Here is a 17,864-nt window from a genome sequence, read left to right as displayed (position 1 = left end):
TACGGGTAGCCTGGTTTACGTCCTCGTCAGAATCCAACCGTTTTGCAGGGTAACTGTACTCGGAGTGCAGACCGATTGTTAAGGCAGCGAGACAAGGTCAGGTGGAAGAGCCGCGGCGTGAATGGAAGACGGACGTTGGGATGCAGACGCCTCTTGCCGGTTCCAAAGAAGCCGCAACAATCCGAGCAGTAAATGCGAATGCTGCAACCATCGAGCAATATCCCGTTCAGGCCAGGAAATGAGGCAAGTACCATGCCCTGGCATGTAACGTAACTTTAGCCAAGAATCGCGAACGTTCCCAGCCTCGATTGCCATGGCTCATTACATGCCGCTAATTAAACTCGGAGGGATTTGAACGTTTGCAAAACAGTGTAACGCAGGAAGGAATAAGATAATGTCCACGTTCCTCGTTGGATGGTTGTTGCGTTGCTTTTTTATCATTGTTCGACAGGAGGGAAATTGCGTCCTTTCGACAAACCCGTATTTCTCCTAGGACGATGTTCTTGGGTTCCAGCTTTGGACTCTCTAGCGAATTAATTTCCCCCGAGTCATGGGCGAATTAAGTGGTACAGGCGTGCTACGAATTTTTCATTACCAGAAAATGATACGGTTAATAAAGCCTTTCACACCTCTAATCATGACGTATCCAGCATGGCAGGAAGCAAGTTCGTAACTTACAGAGTGCGGCTGCAGAGCGATAGCGTCGACGATTTGGCCCGATAAAATATCACCTCTAATTATACGAGTCTGTAGCCACGTTGGGTAGAAAATTTAATGAATAAAGATGGGCTGAATGGTCAATGCGTCCCAATTATACGTGTGTTCGTTTCAATAAAAACATCGCGGCATTATACACTCGTTGGAGCCTCTTCGCTATGTTCACCATTCCGTTGACGATGAGTTACCGTAGTCAAAGTAAATCCTATCGCCTCGCGTTGTTTTGAAAAACGCGTAACATGTCACGCATTTTTAACGATATACAGGATTTTGCGGTAATCGATCTGGGAGTAAAAAACGGGAAAACAAAATTTGTCTCAACGTGGGATAAATAATTTCAGGGCACTGTATCCAGGTCGGAGGAACGAAGGATCTAAAATTGCGTTCGACTTTCGCCGTATTACCGAAAAAGCGTTACGCGGAAGGTTTTGGAAACATTGCTAAATAACAGGATGACGAATAATTACACAGTTGTGCAATTATAAACAAACATAAATAAAATTGTTTTCTGGAAGTTTATTCACAACCTAATTTCTCCAATATTTTACGCCGGTATCCTAAGAGCGGTACAATTATCCAGAACAAATAACCACAGCCTGGAGACTTCGTGTGCGGTAATTTCCTCAATTTTTCAGAAATCGGCTGACTCTTCGCGTTCAACACTGCCACTTTATTACCGTGGGTCTACCGCAGCGAAGCCATGGGGAATGGATGAATGAAAGGAGAGGATCTACCCACACACAGATGTCTGTTATAAAATCGTGCCAACGAATCACAGAAAAGGTGTTGAGCCTACCTGGAACATCGGCTTTGGTCTAAAGATACTCTGGGCACGAGAGCATTAGAAGATTAGAAGTAATTAGGCGGATTTAAAGTAGCGTGTAGTCATCTGGAAGTGCCCTAGGTGGAAACAGCTCGCTTTCCAATTCATCTTTCAATTGTCGGACTTGCAATAATCGATCGCGTTCCCGTTCCTCTTGAGCAAAAAGTGATTTGAATCGCTTCGTCCTTTCAATTCATCCGCCTGCAGGAAGCTTCGAGTGAAATTGATAACCTTGATTACTACAATCAATTTCGATCAGTGATTTTCTTCCAACTTGGAATGAAGCGGGATTTTTACAAGGTTGGGAATACCAGAGAAAAGAAGCGGAGAAGACGAGAAAAATGTTCGTGAAAACCAACGAATTATGGTAAAACTGTAAACCGGCAGCAACGCTGAGCGAACCGAAACGAATGAAGAGCACGCAGAATCCGCTTATAGTCACCATCATCAGGACTTTCTCCCAAAACCGTTACTCGCGCGTTGCAGCCACGGTGCGGATACCGTCTCGGGTATTTTAACGAAGAAGAAGCGACGTAGATACGCATAACTGACATGGAGAAAGATAGAGAGAGAGAGAGAGAGAGGGAGAAAGAGAGAGAGAGAGAGAGAGAGAAAGAGTGGGAGGAGTAGGGAAGGAGGAGATAGAAGGGGGAGAAAGAAGATCTGGAAGATGATAAGATGAAGCGAACTAAAAATATTGGAATTTTGGAACTTTTCAACGCGGTTCGATCATCCGAACTTTCACAATATAACGGTGAACACGATTCTACTGCTTAGGTAATTATCCTTCGAGATATCTCGACGTAGTAGGTTTGAATTATCCAATAGTTTTTTTTTTCTCTCTTCTCCTAGTCTTTTTGCTCCTCATCTTTTCTTACGGCCGCTAGGCAACCTTGAAAAAATGACACAGAATCTCGTCACATTCTCTGACCAATTATTCGTCAACCTTCTACAATCTTGCGGATTCGTTCTCTCATCCTGTGTGGAACGTGCATCGAAGAAAGCAAGAAGAAACACGAAACGTTTTCAACGTCAATTCTAATTCGAATAGATTCTATCGGACACGGTGTAATGTAGAATGATAATAACGACGTGCACCGCTGCCGATGAAACAAGTCAATTGATGATCGATAAGGGATCTCCGATCGGTGGTCATGATTGTTAGAAATGAAAAGAAGTCTGATTCATCGTTCATTCACGTTCATTCGGCCTGCGCCGATCGTCGAGTGCGTGTTTTACAGCAATCGGTGACGTATCATCACAGACTGGTTTTTAATTGTTGAAAAAACACATCGAGAGCGACTACTCGTGAATTGGAACACATCGGCGAGTGTTGTTTGACCAGTAATGGTCCGGTAACCGTACTCGAAGCGCATTGGCGTTGGCCAATGCACAGTTTTGACACTGAACTTCGTTCGAATTCTTCGATTCAAACCGTAGGCGCCCGAGTAGGCACGGAATCAAAGCGATGGGTTCGTTGACGCTGCATGCACGGTTGCAAAACTGTATTAAACAAGTTTTCTGCCCCTCTGAAACCGTTAATACACGCGTCCGCGTATCGGACAAACTGGTTTTCGGAATGCCTCGACTAGATGGCACGAGACAATGACCGACGAAGGCGACATGTAGGTGAGCAGGTTAACAACTGACCAGGAAGGTAGGCAGGTAGGCAGACCGTTCCGTGTCTAGGTTTCTGGTAGCTACGGCATTTCACGCCGAGCTTGACCAACACTCTAGTAGTAACAGTCTTCCGTCATCCTGGACCCGTTATAACAAGCTCGCTTAAGAAGCGTCCGATGCACGTTCGCATCATCGAGTATATACTGGATATACGCCCAGGCATACGGATTCGGAAGGGTTCGCCAAACGCTTCGTTCCTTAGTTCGTTGTTTTTTTCATTTTTTTTTTTTGGTTTTTGTTTCTTGCTCTCTCTCTGTTGTAAGTGGCAAGAACGGCACGGCGCGCACTTTGTAACGAGGAACGGGACGGATGATGAGTTTTGGGAATGCTGGGGTACCACTCACCCTTCTTCCGTTTGACGGTGTTCGTCCTGATGCGTACCGGCGCTACGTCCTCGAGGAAAAGGGATCCCAGGATAACGAGGACCCAGACAAAGCGGTGACAGCCGTTTGTAGACGGCATGGCTTTCTCGGTTTATACCTGGGGCACTTCGTCTTGGTGACTGACTCCGGCACTGGCAAACCGGTAACTGAGTTTACTAGCTCTCGGTGGTATTCGCGGGACTCGTTGTCACTCGCAGCCGCGACACTGCACCGGATGATCCTTCGAACCTCGCCGACGAGAGGAATTATCGCGATTTACGACGGTACCGACAACTCGAAGAGCCACCACAAACGGACCACTATCCGAAATACCAACAACCCATTACGTACGGCGCGTTTACCCGAACTCCAACCGTCGCTCGCCTATTTAATACCTATCGCTCCACCTCCGCTGTCGCCAGATTGGCTCCTACCCTCGATACCCCCTGCCAATGGTAAAATTCGCACGCGTTCACCTCCTTTCGAGAGATACGGCGAAGAACGGCCGCAACCGTTCCCAAGGAGAGTTTGGCGCTTTGACTCGCCTATGCCGCAGCCTTGCTTGTGGTGGTTGCTCTCGAGGCGGTATGGTGGTGATGGTAGAAGAGGAAGTGGTGGTACCGTTTATCCTGCGAAGGTGGTGCGGAGTCGGTGGAGGTGGTGGACGCTCGCCTAGGACCGGGCCTCCCGTGTCTCTTGCTCGGGCTAAGGTTGCAGTCGCGATGAGGAATTCCGAGGTGGACTTCCTCCGAAGGTGAAGGGAGCTCCGCTCGGCCACGATAGACCAGGAGGTGGGGCGCCATCGGCGACTCGGACCCCGGGACAAGACCCGGACTAAAAGTCTACTTGCTACACGACCAATCGCACGGTACCTTTCCTTTTCCTAGAGCCGTGCAACAGCCGTCCGTAACGCGATGCGGAAAACCACGGGATCCCGTTTCAGCGATTACCAGGACCACACCCTTCGACTATCGCCTTGACGTTGACAATGGGAACCCATTTTCCTTTCCTTTCGATTTCCACGGCGTCTTCGCGCTCGCTCTTCAACGTCCAGATGCAACAAGCTTTCGCCCACTCCTCCTACCGCGCCTAATGTCCCATGGTGTTTGACACGCCGGATCGGAACGTGACCTTGTCGATGTTAACCGCGCTTGAAACGATGTCTGGGAAATTGTAGCAGTCCGTTGTCACAGTGATTGACTTTCCAGGTGTATACAAGGTGCGCTTGCGACTTAGAAACGCGACCAGCTCCACGCCTCGCATTCTAATCTCGGAGTCAGCCTCTGTCCGTGTGCAGCTTGAAAAGCTTAAGTGCATGCAATCGTCGAGAGGCATGCACCCACGCTCGAGGAATCCCCTGCACGGTTAGAAATCGAAAGGGAATTTGTTGGAGCAGCGAGCGAAACCGATGTAAATCGAGGCAGAACGGATATGTCGGTTGATCCGTTACTTTCCAAGAGATCGCGCGCTGCCTTGCTAATTTTCCTGAATCGATACCCTAGCGTAGTAGGTACTCGAAATGGCGACTTTTTTTCTTCTTCTTCTTTCTCTTGGACCATCAACATGCCGGTGTGCGCCTACGCGCCTGATCGCGACATTGTCTCTCAGGTTTTACCTATGCTAGTTTTAATTTAAACCAACGCGCTTCCGCGTTCGGTCGATATATCGTGCCAATTTTTTGCTGCAAATGGTGCAGTGAAATGCAGGCGCGGTTCGGATATCTCTTACGAGAGAGTTCACAATACTCTGATCACGGCAGTTAATCAACCTGCAAGCATACAGCTGCGTTACGTGAACGGTTGTCTGCTTTGTTCGATAAAGAGACGCACGTGGGTATATCGTACATTGTGCATTCATCAACTGCACGGCATTTTTTTCGAGAGCCTAACGAGCCGTTCCTTCGTTAATAATGGGTCGAGATAATCAGGGGAGATTTCAATCGTCGTGCAGCATCAGATTCGAGAAGATTCTTTTCTTCTTCTCGGCTGCAAATACCAAAAAACAATTCACCTCCGGAGACAAAGGTGCAGGAATTTCTACCGGGATCCAAGAGAGTAAGGATCCTCTAAGGTTCTCTCCGAGCTGGTGGTGAACGGGACTTGAAAAATCATCAAGACGCAACAACGTGGCAGAAAATTTCCTGTCGGACAAATTTAACAACGGCTATAATAATCGCGGAAGAATGTAGACCACGCCAATTGCAAGGACTGTCCAAATCCGATTTGGCGTACGGGCGACTTTCCTGGGCGGTGATATCTTGTACCAACATCGTATTTCGCCAAGTGACCAATACCTCCGATTAAGATCGGTGTCGGTGAGCGGATTACGTCGGGTGCGCAATGAGTCGGTAATGCTTATACCGGGCAGAATAATTACTTGTACGAAAGATAAAAAGGTAGATACGGCTAGTTTAATTGGTCATTTATCTCGAGGAACCTTGGACGAACTTATTTGGGCTGGCCGGCGTTGGTCCGATATTTCGTTACCGATTCCTAAGCGGATTTCGCAAACGTTTGGAAACGATAACTTGTAACCTCAAGTGGTTCGAAAATCTGGAAAGTCGAGGGATGTCTGGAAACTTCGGCAACGATTTCAAGTCGTCGATGCGCAGTGTGTCCGATCGCTCGATCGGTAGCACCTCGCAGAAGCTGAATGCGGAAGACGCGGTTCAGTTTCGCGATCGATAACAATCTCAAGGTTCGTTCGACCCGCCCTCTCGTTAAAAGACGTCGCCCAGAACTTCGCGTTTTGTCAGCAGCTCGAGACGGACGGAAGAGCTCGTTACTCAACGTATCACAGCCGAGTCACTCTACCCCCAAGAATTGGAAGGCCGAATTATGCGGAACACCGAAACGACGCTGCCGAAGCGACGCGTCTGGACTTCGGTTCTCCAAAGGTATAATCATTGTTCGTACACGGATCTCGGCTCTCGAGGACGTTTTTTATCTCATATCAGCTCCCGGATTCATTGACCCGACTTCTCCTTCCCCCGCAGACTGATACGAATCACTGCTGACCACGGGAAATAGACTCGTATACAATGGAGGTACCTACAGCATGATTGGGTCATGAAACCTATCCTGCAATTTTCGGACAAAGTGCTCGTATTCGAGAGATCGGAATATTTAAAATCATTATTCACACAGCCATCAGATTTCGAATGATTCGCAGGGTTTTCAAAGATTTCAAGTGACACTGTCCTCGCCTCCGTTTCATCGTTTTATCAACCAACAGTTCGTTATACTCGAGACATATCATCAGGCCCAATTCCATTTCGCCAATTCATCTGGGAGCCTATATATTACGCTTCGTTTTAACCGTTCTCCAGTATTGGTTTTCAGAGAACCTGATCTGCACCTCTGATGAATTTCTGCGGTAAAGGTCGTCTAGTCATTGTCCTGCAGTCTTAGCGCACATGGATATCGTACCTACCCAGATGAAGCTTTGGAGGTCAGTGGACTGAGTGAAGGTTCAAAAATGGTAACTGCACATTTGCAACGGTGCTTGCATATCCTTTGGAAAAGTATGATCGGAATCGAGGGGTTTGTTTCGATAATATTTATCTAGATTGAATTATTTTTTCCTCTTTCTACTTCTGGAATGTTTTTTTTTTTTTTTTGTTTTCTTCCTTTTTTCGAATTTCACGATCAGAAGTCGCGGTCACGCGTCGCTGATATTACGCAACGACAATAATAATCCGTTGAGTAACCTTGATCACCAATAGTGCGAAACAGATTCGACGATCCGCGGCCAGCAACCTGCAGTTCCATGACAATTCTTGGATCGTTATCGCGAGCCATTCAAAACTCGACACAATGGCTGGAGACACGAGGCAGCCGGGACAGAGGATCCTTTTTCTTTTGTATAATCAAGGAATGGAACTGGTAGTCGATTCGCCGGGGCGCGTGGTCACTGAGAGGTTTGACAGACAAGCGGTCCCATTGCTGGTTATGGGTCACCGGTTGCTTTATTACAGTTGAATCTATCGCGAGATGAAGCCGCGTGAAAGTGACTGACGGAGTATTAATTAGCATGAATAAATTCCGTTGCGTAAAGGAAAGAGAACCGAAAAAAAAAAGAAAAGAAAAAAAGGAATCAAATAGAGTAGGAAGAAAATGAAAGGCGGAGAACAAAAATTCGGATCTACGTAGGAAAGTGGATCAGTTGAATTATCGCGCAACTTTTATAGCTTCGAAATTTTTACATCGTACTCGTTATATACTAAGTGACAAAACGGTTCGACGAATTGGTTTTGTTTTTTTTTTTTTTGTTATCTCGTCATCGGTTAAAATTGGAATTGACGTTACGATGCGATTACGACACGATGACGTGACTGGCTAAAGAAGCTACCGCTGCTCACTTTGTGTATTCGGATTATTGTGCGATTGCAATTTTTGGATAATTCACAGTAGCTGTATTTTGGTACGTGGAAAACCGGATCGAACATTCGGCAATGATTGATGAATTTCAGGTCTCTGTACATCCGTATACGTTATCATTATATCTAAGGTTTTAAGTACACTCACGACTATGTGACGTGTGAAAAAAAAACTTTGGAGCTTGATAATAAATTCCAATTCTGAATTTCCTTCAAGCATTCAGTCACACAATTATAGATACAAATTAAACCCGAATAAATTTTAATGACTTGTATAAAATTTTGAAAATGTAACATCATTATGTATACCTCATTTTCATAGTTTGCAGAATTTCATTCGGGACCAAACCTCTACGGAAATTCCAGTTGCAGATGTCAATGCGTCAGTGACGCGTGTGAGGTGAAAATTTTTTCAACTCCTGTAGAACGACGCACCTGTATAATTCGGTCAAGCAGCAGCGGTTGTGAACGTACCTGTATTCACCGCAGGAAATTTTGAACAAAACAACCGCGAGATAGGTAGGTAATTAACCTAGTGAAATCAGAAGCCTAACTGATTTACGACATTACACGCGTGTAACCAGGTACAAGTTATACGCACTCACACACTCTGCAAGCCTTGATCATTAGCGAATTTTAATACAATTATACCCATAACGTTAATAAATACCTGGACTCACGCAGAGGAAAGGGTCAAAATTCCCCCGACAGAATATCCCTAAGGAATTGCATACCGATTAATGTTCCTGCTCCAGATTATCTACACATCGGTACATGTTGCATAAAGCATGCGGCGTAGTTATTAATAAGCTTCGGACTCCCATGCCTCTAATATACTTTCCCAATCTCTTGCCACTTTCTACATATATGTATATGTATAGGCAATTCGTAAGCCGAAGGCAGACAACGCGCTGAATTTAATCGAGTTTACGAGCTTTACGAGCGATTCTTATCGTATTATTCATTGTTTCCAAAGCTGGGGATAATACCAAGGACAATTGTAAATTTTTCAACACCGTTGTACAAGAACCGCCTGTTTTGCGCACCCCGTAGAAATTTGCCCGCTGGTATAAATTTCACCCATATTAGCGGTAAAACACCGACTTCCCGAATTCGTAATAATGTTAAATCCATGTAAAATTCGTGCGAACTGCAGACTTTATTTTTATTCTCAGAAATATCTTTTCACTATCGCGTATCTCGCGTTCTGTAAAGTGTCGCATGGACGAAACGTTCCGAGTTAATTAAAACTTATAATACATGTGTACACCGATCGAGGATACTTTTTGCAATCTCGTTATATGGAATTGATTTACCGTCGATTCGATTTACGGTAGATTGTAGTTGAAATTGAAATTGAATTTTTTTTTTTTATCGGTCGTTTGTTTTTTCTCTAGTTTTTACCGCCATCCTTTTCGTTCAATCCAAGTAACCAGGCTGAGTTATGCAACGCGGAGCGTTTTGACACTGCCGTGCATGCCGCACGCGGCTGCAGCGTATATTCATCTGGTTAAATAAAATCTAAGCTGATTACAAAACCAGTTTTGATCGTGATCGGTTGGGAGCAGGCGGCTCGCCACGCTGTCAGTTACCCACCGATTATTAACATATCTTTTTTTTTTATGTAAACACTGTTATATATACGCGATGGGGTTTCGACGCACAGCATGTTATGTGCGTTACGTACGCGCTCGCCTATGATGCAAGCTTTGACGTCCTTTCGACAAGAAAATAGTATCAAATAAAACGAAGCAGAATTGCAAATAGTCCGAATCGACTTCGTTACCGCATCGCTAAGCTTGACGAGAAATTCGACGAATTGTGTGAACACCTCGGGCCAAAGAATCGCTTCGAATTCATTTCAAATAACCATTTCACGGTTTACAGTTTGATTGCACGTGTGTCATCTCGTCGTCGTTGAAAATTCGAATTCTCGAATAATTTCACTCGTGGTGATTATAATTTAACCCTGCTTCAATCTTCTTTGATAATTTTCTAACACTCAGGGATTAAAGAAAAATAAAATACGCGCTAAAAAATAAATTACACTAAAGAAATTATAAGGATAATCAGGTAACGGGTGAAGACAAAGTTGAATACCGAGTTTAACGAAGATTCGTTAAAAATTGCAACGAAGATAAAGATTCTCGTTAAATTTGTTTATTTCATTCGAGTTTATTCTTTAAACAAAATCTTCTTTTACGATAAAAATTTGACAAAACTTATCAAGACATCCCGTTTTCATAGCTTTTCCGCAATTCGGGGTAAAATAAAAAATTTTACCATTGACGAGATTAAAATTTCCTTCAATTTTTCACATGCACTTTCGAAAAATCACGGAGCACAACAATTTCTACAGATCGAATCGGCGGGTGGATAATTGGGCAATGAACATCAGGAATAACCTGGCAAACGGTTTTGGCTATCGTGTAAGCGCATGTTGCACAATTAGCGTAAAGCTCACCGTGGCGTGATTCACACCCTCGTTACGAGTATCAACGCTGTTGAAAGTCAAGAAAGGCAATTACGCGGCGGTAATAATTGGCGGGACATTGACCAACTGGCAGGTTGAGCTGCAGGCATCAACTTCATTATTGAAAACGTTATGTAAAACTCCGTGAATCGAAATACGTGCGTGTTTCGTTTCAATCGTTGCGATTCAGTTGCAATTATGTTGTTGGGCCAAATATCGGTATTTCTTTTTTTTTTTTTTTTGAATCAATTATTTTACCCTATTACATACATTTTACCCTATACATTGCGTATTTATAGAACTAATAAAATCGTAACTTGAAACGTTTTCTCCGAAAATGTAAAATTGAAATAATCTTTATACCTTGTGCCAAAGTTATTCTTATCGCATTATTTGTGAGGTAGTCCAAATTAATTTGAATAAGATTTGACCCCGATTCCCAACGAATTGGTAGCCGATTTATTTCTTACTTTTGTTCCAGCTAATATACATTTTCTAGTTTTTCTAGATTTTTTTCATCTGCCGCTTAGGAGTAGGTATTTTGTATCTGATCTTCATCGACTCGGAAACTGTACATTTGGGAAAAAGATCTAGAGGTGGAAAAATTGCGTTTTTTTCTGAATTGGTGGAAGATGATTTTTTCAGAATTTTCTGGTAATCGTAAGTCATGGATTTCAATGAGAAACGCAGAAAAAACGACTTTTCTAAAATCGACTGATCTATTGCATCATATATTGGAGTACATGTACCAGATATGATCGCCGTCGATAGTTCAGGTTCATTTCCAGATTCCTGTAGTTTTATATCGATCGGATTATGTCATTGAATAATTGGTCACGCATCTGATATTTAATAAGGAATTCAAATTAACCGGACATGTAATTTTTTCGTAACTTGACGAATGATTTGAATGGTAAGAATATATGTTGCAATGGATTGTTTATCGGAAAGTCGAAACGTTTCTTATCAAAGAAGTAAATGAAATACCAATGAAAGTGTTGACAAACTTGAATTACATCGACTTCTAAAATGATCGATCAAGAAAAATTCTTGATATTGAATCGAAAACGGAAAGTTTAAGTTCACGGCAACTCTAGTATTCTGCTAGGTAATGTTAAGGTATACATTCAATAGTTGTCGGCATCATCTTGGTATTCAAACTGTTAGATTTTACTCTTTTTCTAGCCGTAACGTAATTGAGTGAGAAAATAACTATGCGATGTAAACGAGGCGTGAACTTTAACTTCATAACATCAATTAACCGGCCATCTCTTATCTCATTAGATCTCATTGTGAGAATTAGTGCGATGTTTGAATAAAATTTAAGGTCATTATTCACCGGCAACTTCGTACAATTATACGAATTAAAAAATTCAACAATTTTTAGGGTTTTTGATTGATTCTAGATTTTTATCTTCTTCAATCTATAATTGCATATAACTCTTGCGCTACCCCGAGTTAGAATTCTTCACAACCTTTTCACGCGTGTAAAAAAAATGAACTTCAACAAGGAGCATAAATACACTACGCACCGTTTTCTTCTCCTTGAAATTTCTATCAGAAGATCAAAAACACAAAAATTCAAGTCTGTAAGTAATTTAAGACGACAAGTGTGTTCTTTTTTCTCTTCATCATCGTACACACTAGTTCTAGTTCACTAGTTTTTTTATTTTCATTACGGTTCAGAGACCTCGCGTCGTTGGTAAGAAATGACTAAATGACACGTTATCGGTTCAACCGGCGTTTTTCGCATCGTCCGAGGTTTATTTTCACTCCAATTAAATCCACCCGAGTCATGGAAATCGAATGTTAATCGAAACGGGCGTTTCACTAACGGATCTGCGTGCAGTGCGCGGTTTGTCCAGCAAAATGTTAATAAAAAATGAAAAACTCGGCGTCTCAGCCTCTGTTATTACCCACAGCCAGGAGTCTTCTGGCCGCGACGTGACTATCTTGTTAACTTTAGCCAATACACACTGAGAGAAATTGTTAATTCCGATTACCGCTCAGTCCATTACTATTTTCATTTTTTACCACAATCGAAAAATATAGTTCTAGATAGAAAATGAAAATGAGTTTTCTAGCTGTTACCGGAAAGTCTGGTATCCGTTACTATTCTTTCTTATTACGATCACTCTTGCTAGATTTTCCTGCAACTGTTGCAAAAATTTAACGCTCGTGCAACGATAAATTGACGTTAAAGCCTTGTTTAACTAAAAAAGTAGCGTAAACCTCACAAACTGATTTTCCGTCGCAATTAGCAAAAAAGGATCGACGATAGCGCAAAATGGTTAGGCGTACCTCCTTTTTCCTAATTCCAACAATATTCAAACAGTCTTTTCAACGATACCTGTTTTACTCAATTTTTCTAGTTACTGTAACAAATGAAATTCTTCTCAGTGCAGACGCGAGTCTAGCTCGCCTATCCAACATGTTGGCCTATAGCTCGGCGCGTATATCGAGTAGAAACGGCACTGCATCAAGACGCCTGGACTTTCACTCGTTGCAATCAGATCCAGAGTCTTACCCAAGTATTTATTCCCCCTCTCATATTCCAGGCGTGTAAATAAATTGCAGCGTGAACGTGACCCATCATTTGGGTCATGGTCGGTTTAATAATCGGGTGCAGTGCGCGATTCGCTGCATCTCCTGCACCGATTACGTTATATCTAATGTCGGATGGTATGATAAACGCGTCTGTAGTACGAAATCGATGTCGGCTGTTGACTTTGACGAACTAATCGTAAGGGGAGGGGGGGGGGGGGGGGGGAGGGGGGGGGGATATCGCTAATTCGGTGAAAAAAAAATTTGAAAAATTTGATTTTTTGATTTTAGATGACCCAGTGATGAGTTACAACCGTCACCGCAAAACAAATTTTTTGTCGAGACGTCTCCGGAGATTTGCTTGCAACGGTTTGTTTTCTAATATTTTACACTAAAATTTTCAGAAAATATTCTTAAAATGTTACTCTACAATGCTCTAATCGGTTAATTTAAAATACATTGGCTATATCTTGTAATAAAAATGTTTGAAAAAGTGTCTTTTATTCACCGAATTAACGACCCCCCCTCCCCGTCCTCAACAAAGATAAAACAGTGCGTCCTACGATTCACTCACCTTATCGTATTCAAGGATGAAACTGTCCGTTTTCTATTTTAGATCCTTTTCCACCTTCGGATGCAGCTTCGATCCTGTCAGGAGCAACGAGGTAGTCCTGATCGGAGATGTCGACTCGTCTTCAATCCGTAACAATTAATCCTCCGAGAGCACTATCCGCGAAGAAAGCCACGTCGACACTGACTTTCCGACGCGTATTCTACCCTCTGAACTCTGCTATTGGCTTAGATTGTAGATAAACATTTACGCCTGTGTTTACATCGAGGTAGTAACGTGTCAAAATATTATCGTTGCGAAGAAGTGCTAGTATTATCGCTAGCGATCAGCGAAGCGAAACGGTCCGTGATAAACCCCGAAGGATTCTGTCGTAGCTCTGAGGTTGACGCGAGCGAGTTTGATTTACCCCTGTGACAGTGTGAAACAATTAACATACACCTTCGGTAATTGATACCTAATTTACCCTTATCATTTTGTCAAAGTGATACGATACGATATGCGGGTATAAAATCAAACGGTTACTCAAGACGGATTGATTACTGACGTGCGTTTAAACATGTGTGTCTTACGCGAGACGCGAATCAATTATGAAAACATAATAGAACGCGAGACAAGCTGCGGTGTGTGTCTTACAATTATACGCGAGGTGTTCTCGGGTGTGGCGTTTAAAATCACGCGTTATTTACCGGGATGTGTTTTTGGCCTCTGGCGAATCAACGTCATCCACACGTCGAACAAATTGCCCGATGATTATATGTGCAAAGGCGTAAACGAGCAGCCGTAAGTACATGACACGACTTTCATATATTATACACGTATACACGGATTCGTACCTTTACGGATTAATCACACAGCCGAGTCTCCGAACGTCAGGTGTTCGTAAATTTAAAAAGAAAAACGATCTATCGATGTATTTAATTTATTTACAGCAGGGTTGAATGATGATAAGAAATTGCTTGGCAGGTATTAAAAATCGAGCAACAAAAATTCGTTCTATCGATTCGTCGCCGAATTTCTCGAATTCGGATTAATCGATCACGTTTTATCGTTGGTGAAAGGCTTGCAAGATGATTATAAGCTGTTTGAAATAATTTGCGTCTCACGGCGATACGGATTACGCAACGTTGAACGCCGGTGCTGTATAGAAATGTGGGAAACTGAACCTGTAATAAATTAAAATTTGGGCATGAACGTGAATTGATACACATTCGTTACAGTAAACGGCATCGCAACATTAATTCACCGATGACGGCTTACATTCTTCGTTCGATCGGCGCCGTTTAGCGAATAGGCAGATTTTTGACAGGCTGCTTTATTTCCTACAGAATTTATTCAACGACTGTCTCGCTTCTAATTCATTTACTAACCCAGCTTCACGGCTCGTTATTTCATCTTTCATCTCCATGCGATTGCGTAACGTGATTCATAATAATCCGTGAACGATCCTCGGATTAACGAATGATCTACAAGGTGCCGGATCGGCCAGAATAGATCGTACGGTAATTGTATATTAATATACTCGAGGAGAAATATTTATCTCGTATAAAAGAGCGTTAATACAGTTTGAATATTTCTTTCACCCGGCTTGTCCGGTTTTACATTAGTTCCAAGAGGCTCTTCGAGATTCGTTGTGAATTGAGAAGAAGCAATAATAAATGCAAAAAAAAAAAAATCTGAAAAAATACAACCGAAGCTTGTCGAAAAGAATATTGCAAAAATTTTTCAGTTTCTGAAAATTATTTTTTTTTCTTCCGTTAATTTTTTTTTTTTTTTTATATCTAATCTGCAAACTTTGGCAATAATAATAAACATTGTAGAAAGATTTGTTTGCTTATTTTACAATTGCAATTTGAAAGGTTCGTATACACGCGTTGTGATTTTTTTTTTTTTTTTCAACAACTATATCCTCAATCATACACGTGCCGACAGAAGTTTGCCATTTTACAAGCAATTTCTTGGTTATTTATCGGCGTTTTTATCACGCGATTTCATGCCAATTGCGAAATTACAAGCTGCTGCTTTGTTTTTTTTTTCTTTTTTGTTATTCTTTGATTTATTTATTTATTTATTTATTTATTTATTTATTTATTTATTTATTTATTTATTTATTTATTTATTTATTTATTTATTTATTTATTTATTTATTTATTTATTTATTTATTTATTTATTTATTTATTTTTCTCTTATCGAGATTTCACTTAGCTCGCAAATTGCGCGAGGATCGATTAAACGCCGCGCGTCACCGATAAAATCGCGCGAACTCTCCGAAGGTGGGTAAAAGAGAAAAAATCGCGCATGTAATCGCTGAATTACGCGCCACGCGCCACCCGCCACGATAAAGGATCTTTATGACGATACAGACGGTAATCGGACGCCATTGCGCTACAGGAATCTGTCCTTTTGACATTTCAGCTCTCGCACGTGGATTAAATCGGGCAATATCTCTCCGGCTCTTGCAACTATCGTCTCGAATAGAACGAACGAACGAACTTTAAACGAGTCGGGGGATAACGCATTATAGCAACGTTTCTTGTACTCACGATCAAGCCGGCTGTACCAGTCATAAAATTTAATCGATCAGCACCTCGTCGTCCGGCCGGGTTTTCGATCAATTATCCATACCTATATGCATCGTCGACTTCCGGGATGCCAGAAAACGATACGTCCGTGTGATTTAAAAATACAAATTTATGCCTTCTGGTCTAAGACGTTTAAACATTCGTCGCTCTCTCTCTCTTTCTCCCTCGAACGGTGAGTGAGAAGAAAAAAAAAAAACATCCTTATTTGTAGCTTAAGGATTTTTGAATTCGTTTTTTTTTTCTCTTTTTTGCTTTTATTTCTAATATTTAATCATAAATCACGAGATCTTCGCCGTTCGAGTATTCTAAGGAAAAATTCGATCCGTATAAGCTCAGAGCTTGCGATTATACGTCCGAGCCTCGGTATTTCATATCAGCCAGCGGTGCGGGACTTGGCGTTGGAAACTTTGGGTCGAATCAGACGTGTAGCTGCTGCAGCTGTGTCAATATTTACCCGTAGTTAAGACGACGTCTTTGTACGCACTTCGAGAGTCACGTTGAGAAGATGAGAAAAAAAAAATAAAACAAATAACAATAAAAAAAAGAAAAAAAAAAAAAACAACGCGAGCTACATAAGAAAAGCTCTCGTTTAACTTTCTTATCATCACAGCGCGCGGATACATTATGCTGTAATTACAACCAGAGCCGAGCAGATAAAATTAGCATAAATGTGAAATCTTGGCTGATTTAATTTAGTTTAAAAGAAGTAATAATAAGAAGGAAAGAAAGAAAAAAAACCGCAATTCTTCCTTTGCTTCGAGCAGTGAAAATTATCTGTGACAAATAAATACGGATTAGAAACCAGAACGTTTCGTAAATCTTTAGATTTTATGAACGGTTTAAATTTTGCAAAAAAAAAAAAAAAAATAACTAAATAAAAATTCGACACGAGTCTATGCGGGCAATCTTCGAGCCTCGTGATAACTCTCTTTCAAATTTTTGCCAATATTTCATCCTCGAGTTTGATTCGGGAGCGATAAAAATTGAAGAAAAAAAAAAAAAACAGCCGTCTGTCCGCGTACCACGGTTTGAAATATAATTTACGTTGGTGTTTATGTGCAAGGCTTCGGAATGGTTTGCCGATCAGTTTCGCACGAGCGGACACGCGGGCGGAATTTCTCGAGTGCATGCCCGAAGCTTAGTTTTCAGTACCAACTGCGCGATGCCGAGAGAGAGAGAAAGAGAGAGAGAGAGAGAGGAGAGATACAGTTTTTATGCAAAATACGTTCGACGGCTAGGAATTTCAAATAATAACACGCTAGACGGTTGTTTGCGTCGAGTCCACCACCAGAGCACTTTCACCGTCGTCATGCGACACCGTTGGCAAAAATTTTCCAACATTTTTCGGTTTGCATATATGGTGGATTCAGTTGCGCGCCATGATCTACGGGTGATTAAAACGGGATCGTAAAAGAACCGTCGATATGACGACACCTCAAAATTGGCAAATTCAGTCGGCGAATATACAAAGCGAGTCGGGAATTTCCGAACAAAATTGAAAGAAAAAAAAAGAAAAAAATACTTACAAGTTTCTTGAAGCGTGTGCTAAATAGTCTTGAAATTCTACTCGAAACTAGCGATAATGATACAGTTGCGAAAGAATAACTCAACGACAATTGTGAATTTGTATACGCTACCTGGATGAAAAATTTCATGCGAAAATTGCAAAATTTTTAGTCTTGAGACATTTACGTGAGAATTTCGTTTCGCCTGCGGTGATCCTGTAATTGTAATCA

The 17,864-nt window shown here is 41.9% G+C and overlaps 1 protein-coding gene and 1 long non-coding RNA gene across 2 annotated transcripts in view; one reads left to right on the top strand and one right to left on the bottom strand.

The window, feature by feature from the left end:
• Positions 1-4,056, bottom strand: part of LOC124183558 (laccase-5-like) — a 29,944-nt gene extending 25,888 nt beyond the window's left edge. The window contains exon 1 of the mRNA XM_046572195.1: positions 3,565-4,056. Within this exon, the coding sequence (XP_046428151.1) occupies positions 3,565-3,682 (118 nt within the window). The 5' untranslated portion in view covers positions 3,683-4,056. The remainder of the gene's footprint in view (positions 1-3,564) is intronic.
• Positions 4,057-6,259: 2,203 nt separating this feature from the next.
• On the top strand, positions 6,260-7,079 carry LOC124183569. Its single transcript, XR_006871006.1, has 3 exons — positions 6,260-6,279; positions 6,341-6,478; positions 6,924-7,079. It is a non-coding gene; the product is annotated as an uncharacterized LOC124183569 (long non-coding RNA).
• Positions 7,080-17,864: the final 10,785 nt, after the last annotated feature.

This window comes from Neodiprion fabricii, chromosome 5 (assembly GCF_021155785.1).
Source record: "Neodiprion fabricii isolate iyNeoFabr1 chromosome 5, iyNeoFabr1.1, whole genome shotgun sequence".
Lineage (NCBI taxonomy): Eukaryota > Metazoa > Arthropoda > Insecta > Hymenoptera > Diprionidae > Neodiprion > Neodiprion fabricii.
The sequence above is the reverse complement of the archived record's forward strand: the minus strand, read 5'-3'. Positions and strand labels throughout refer to the sequence as shown.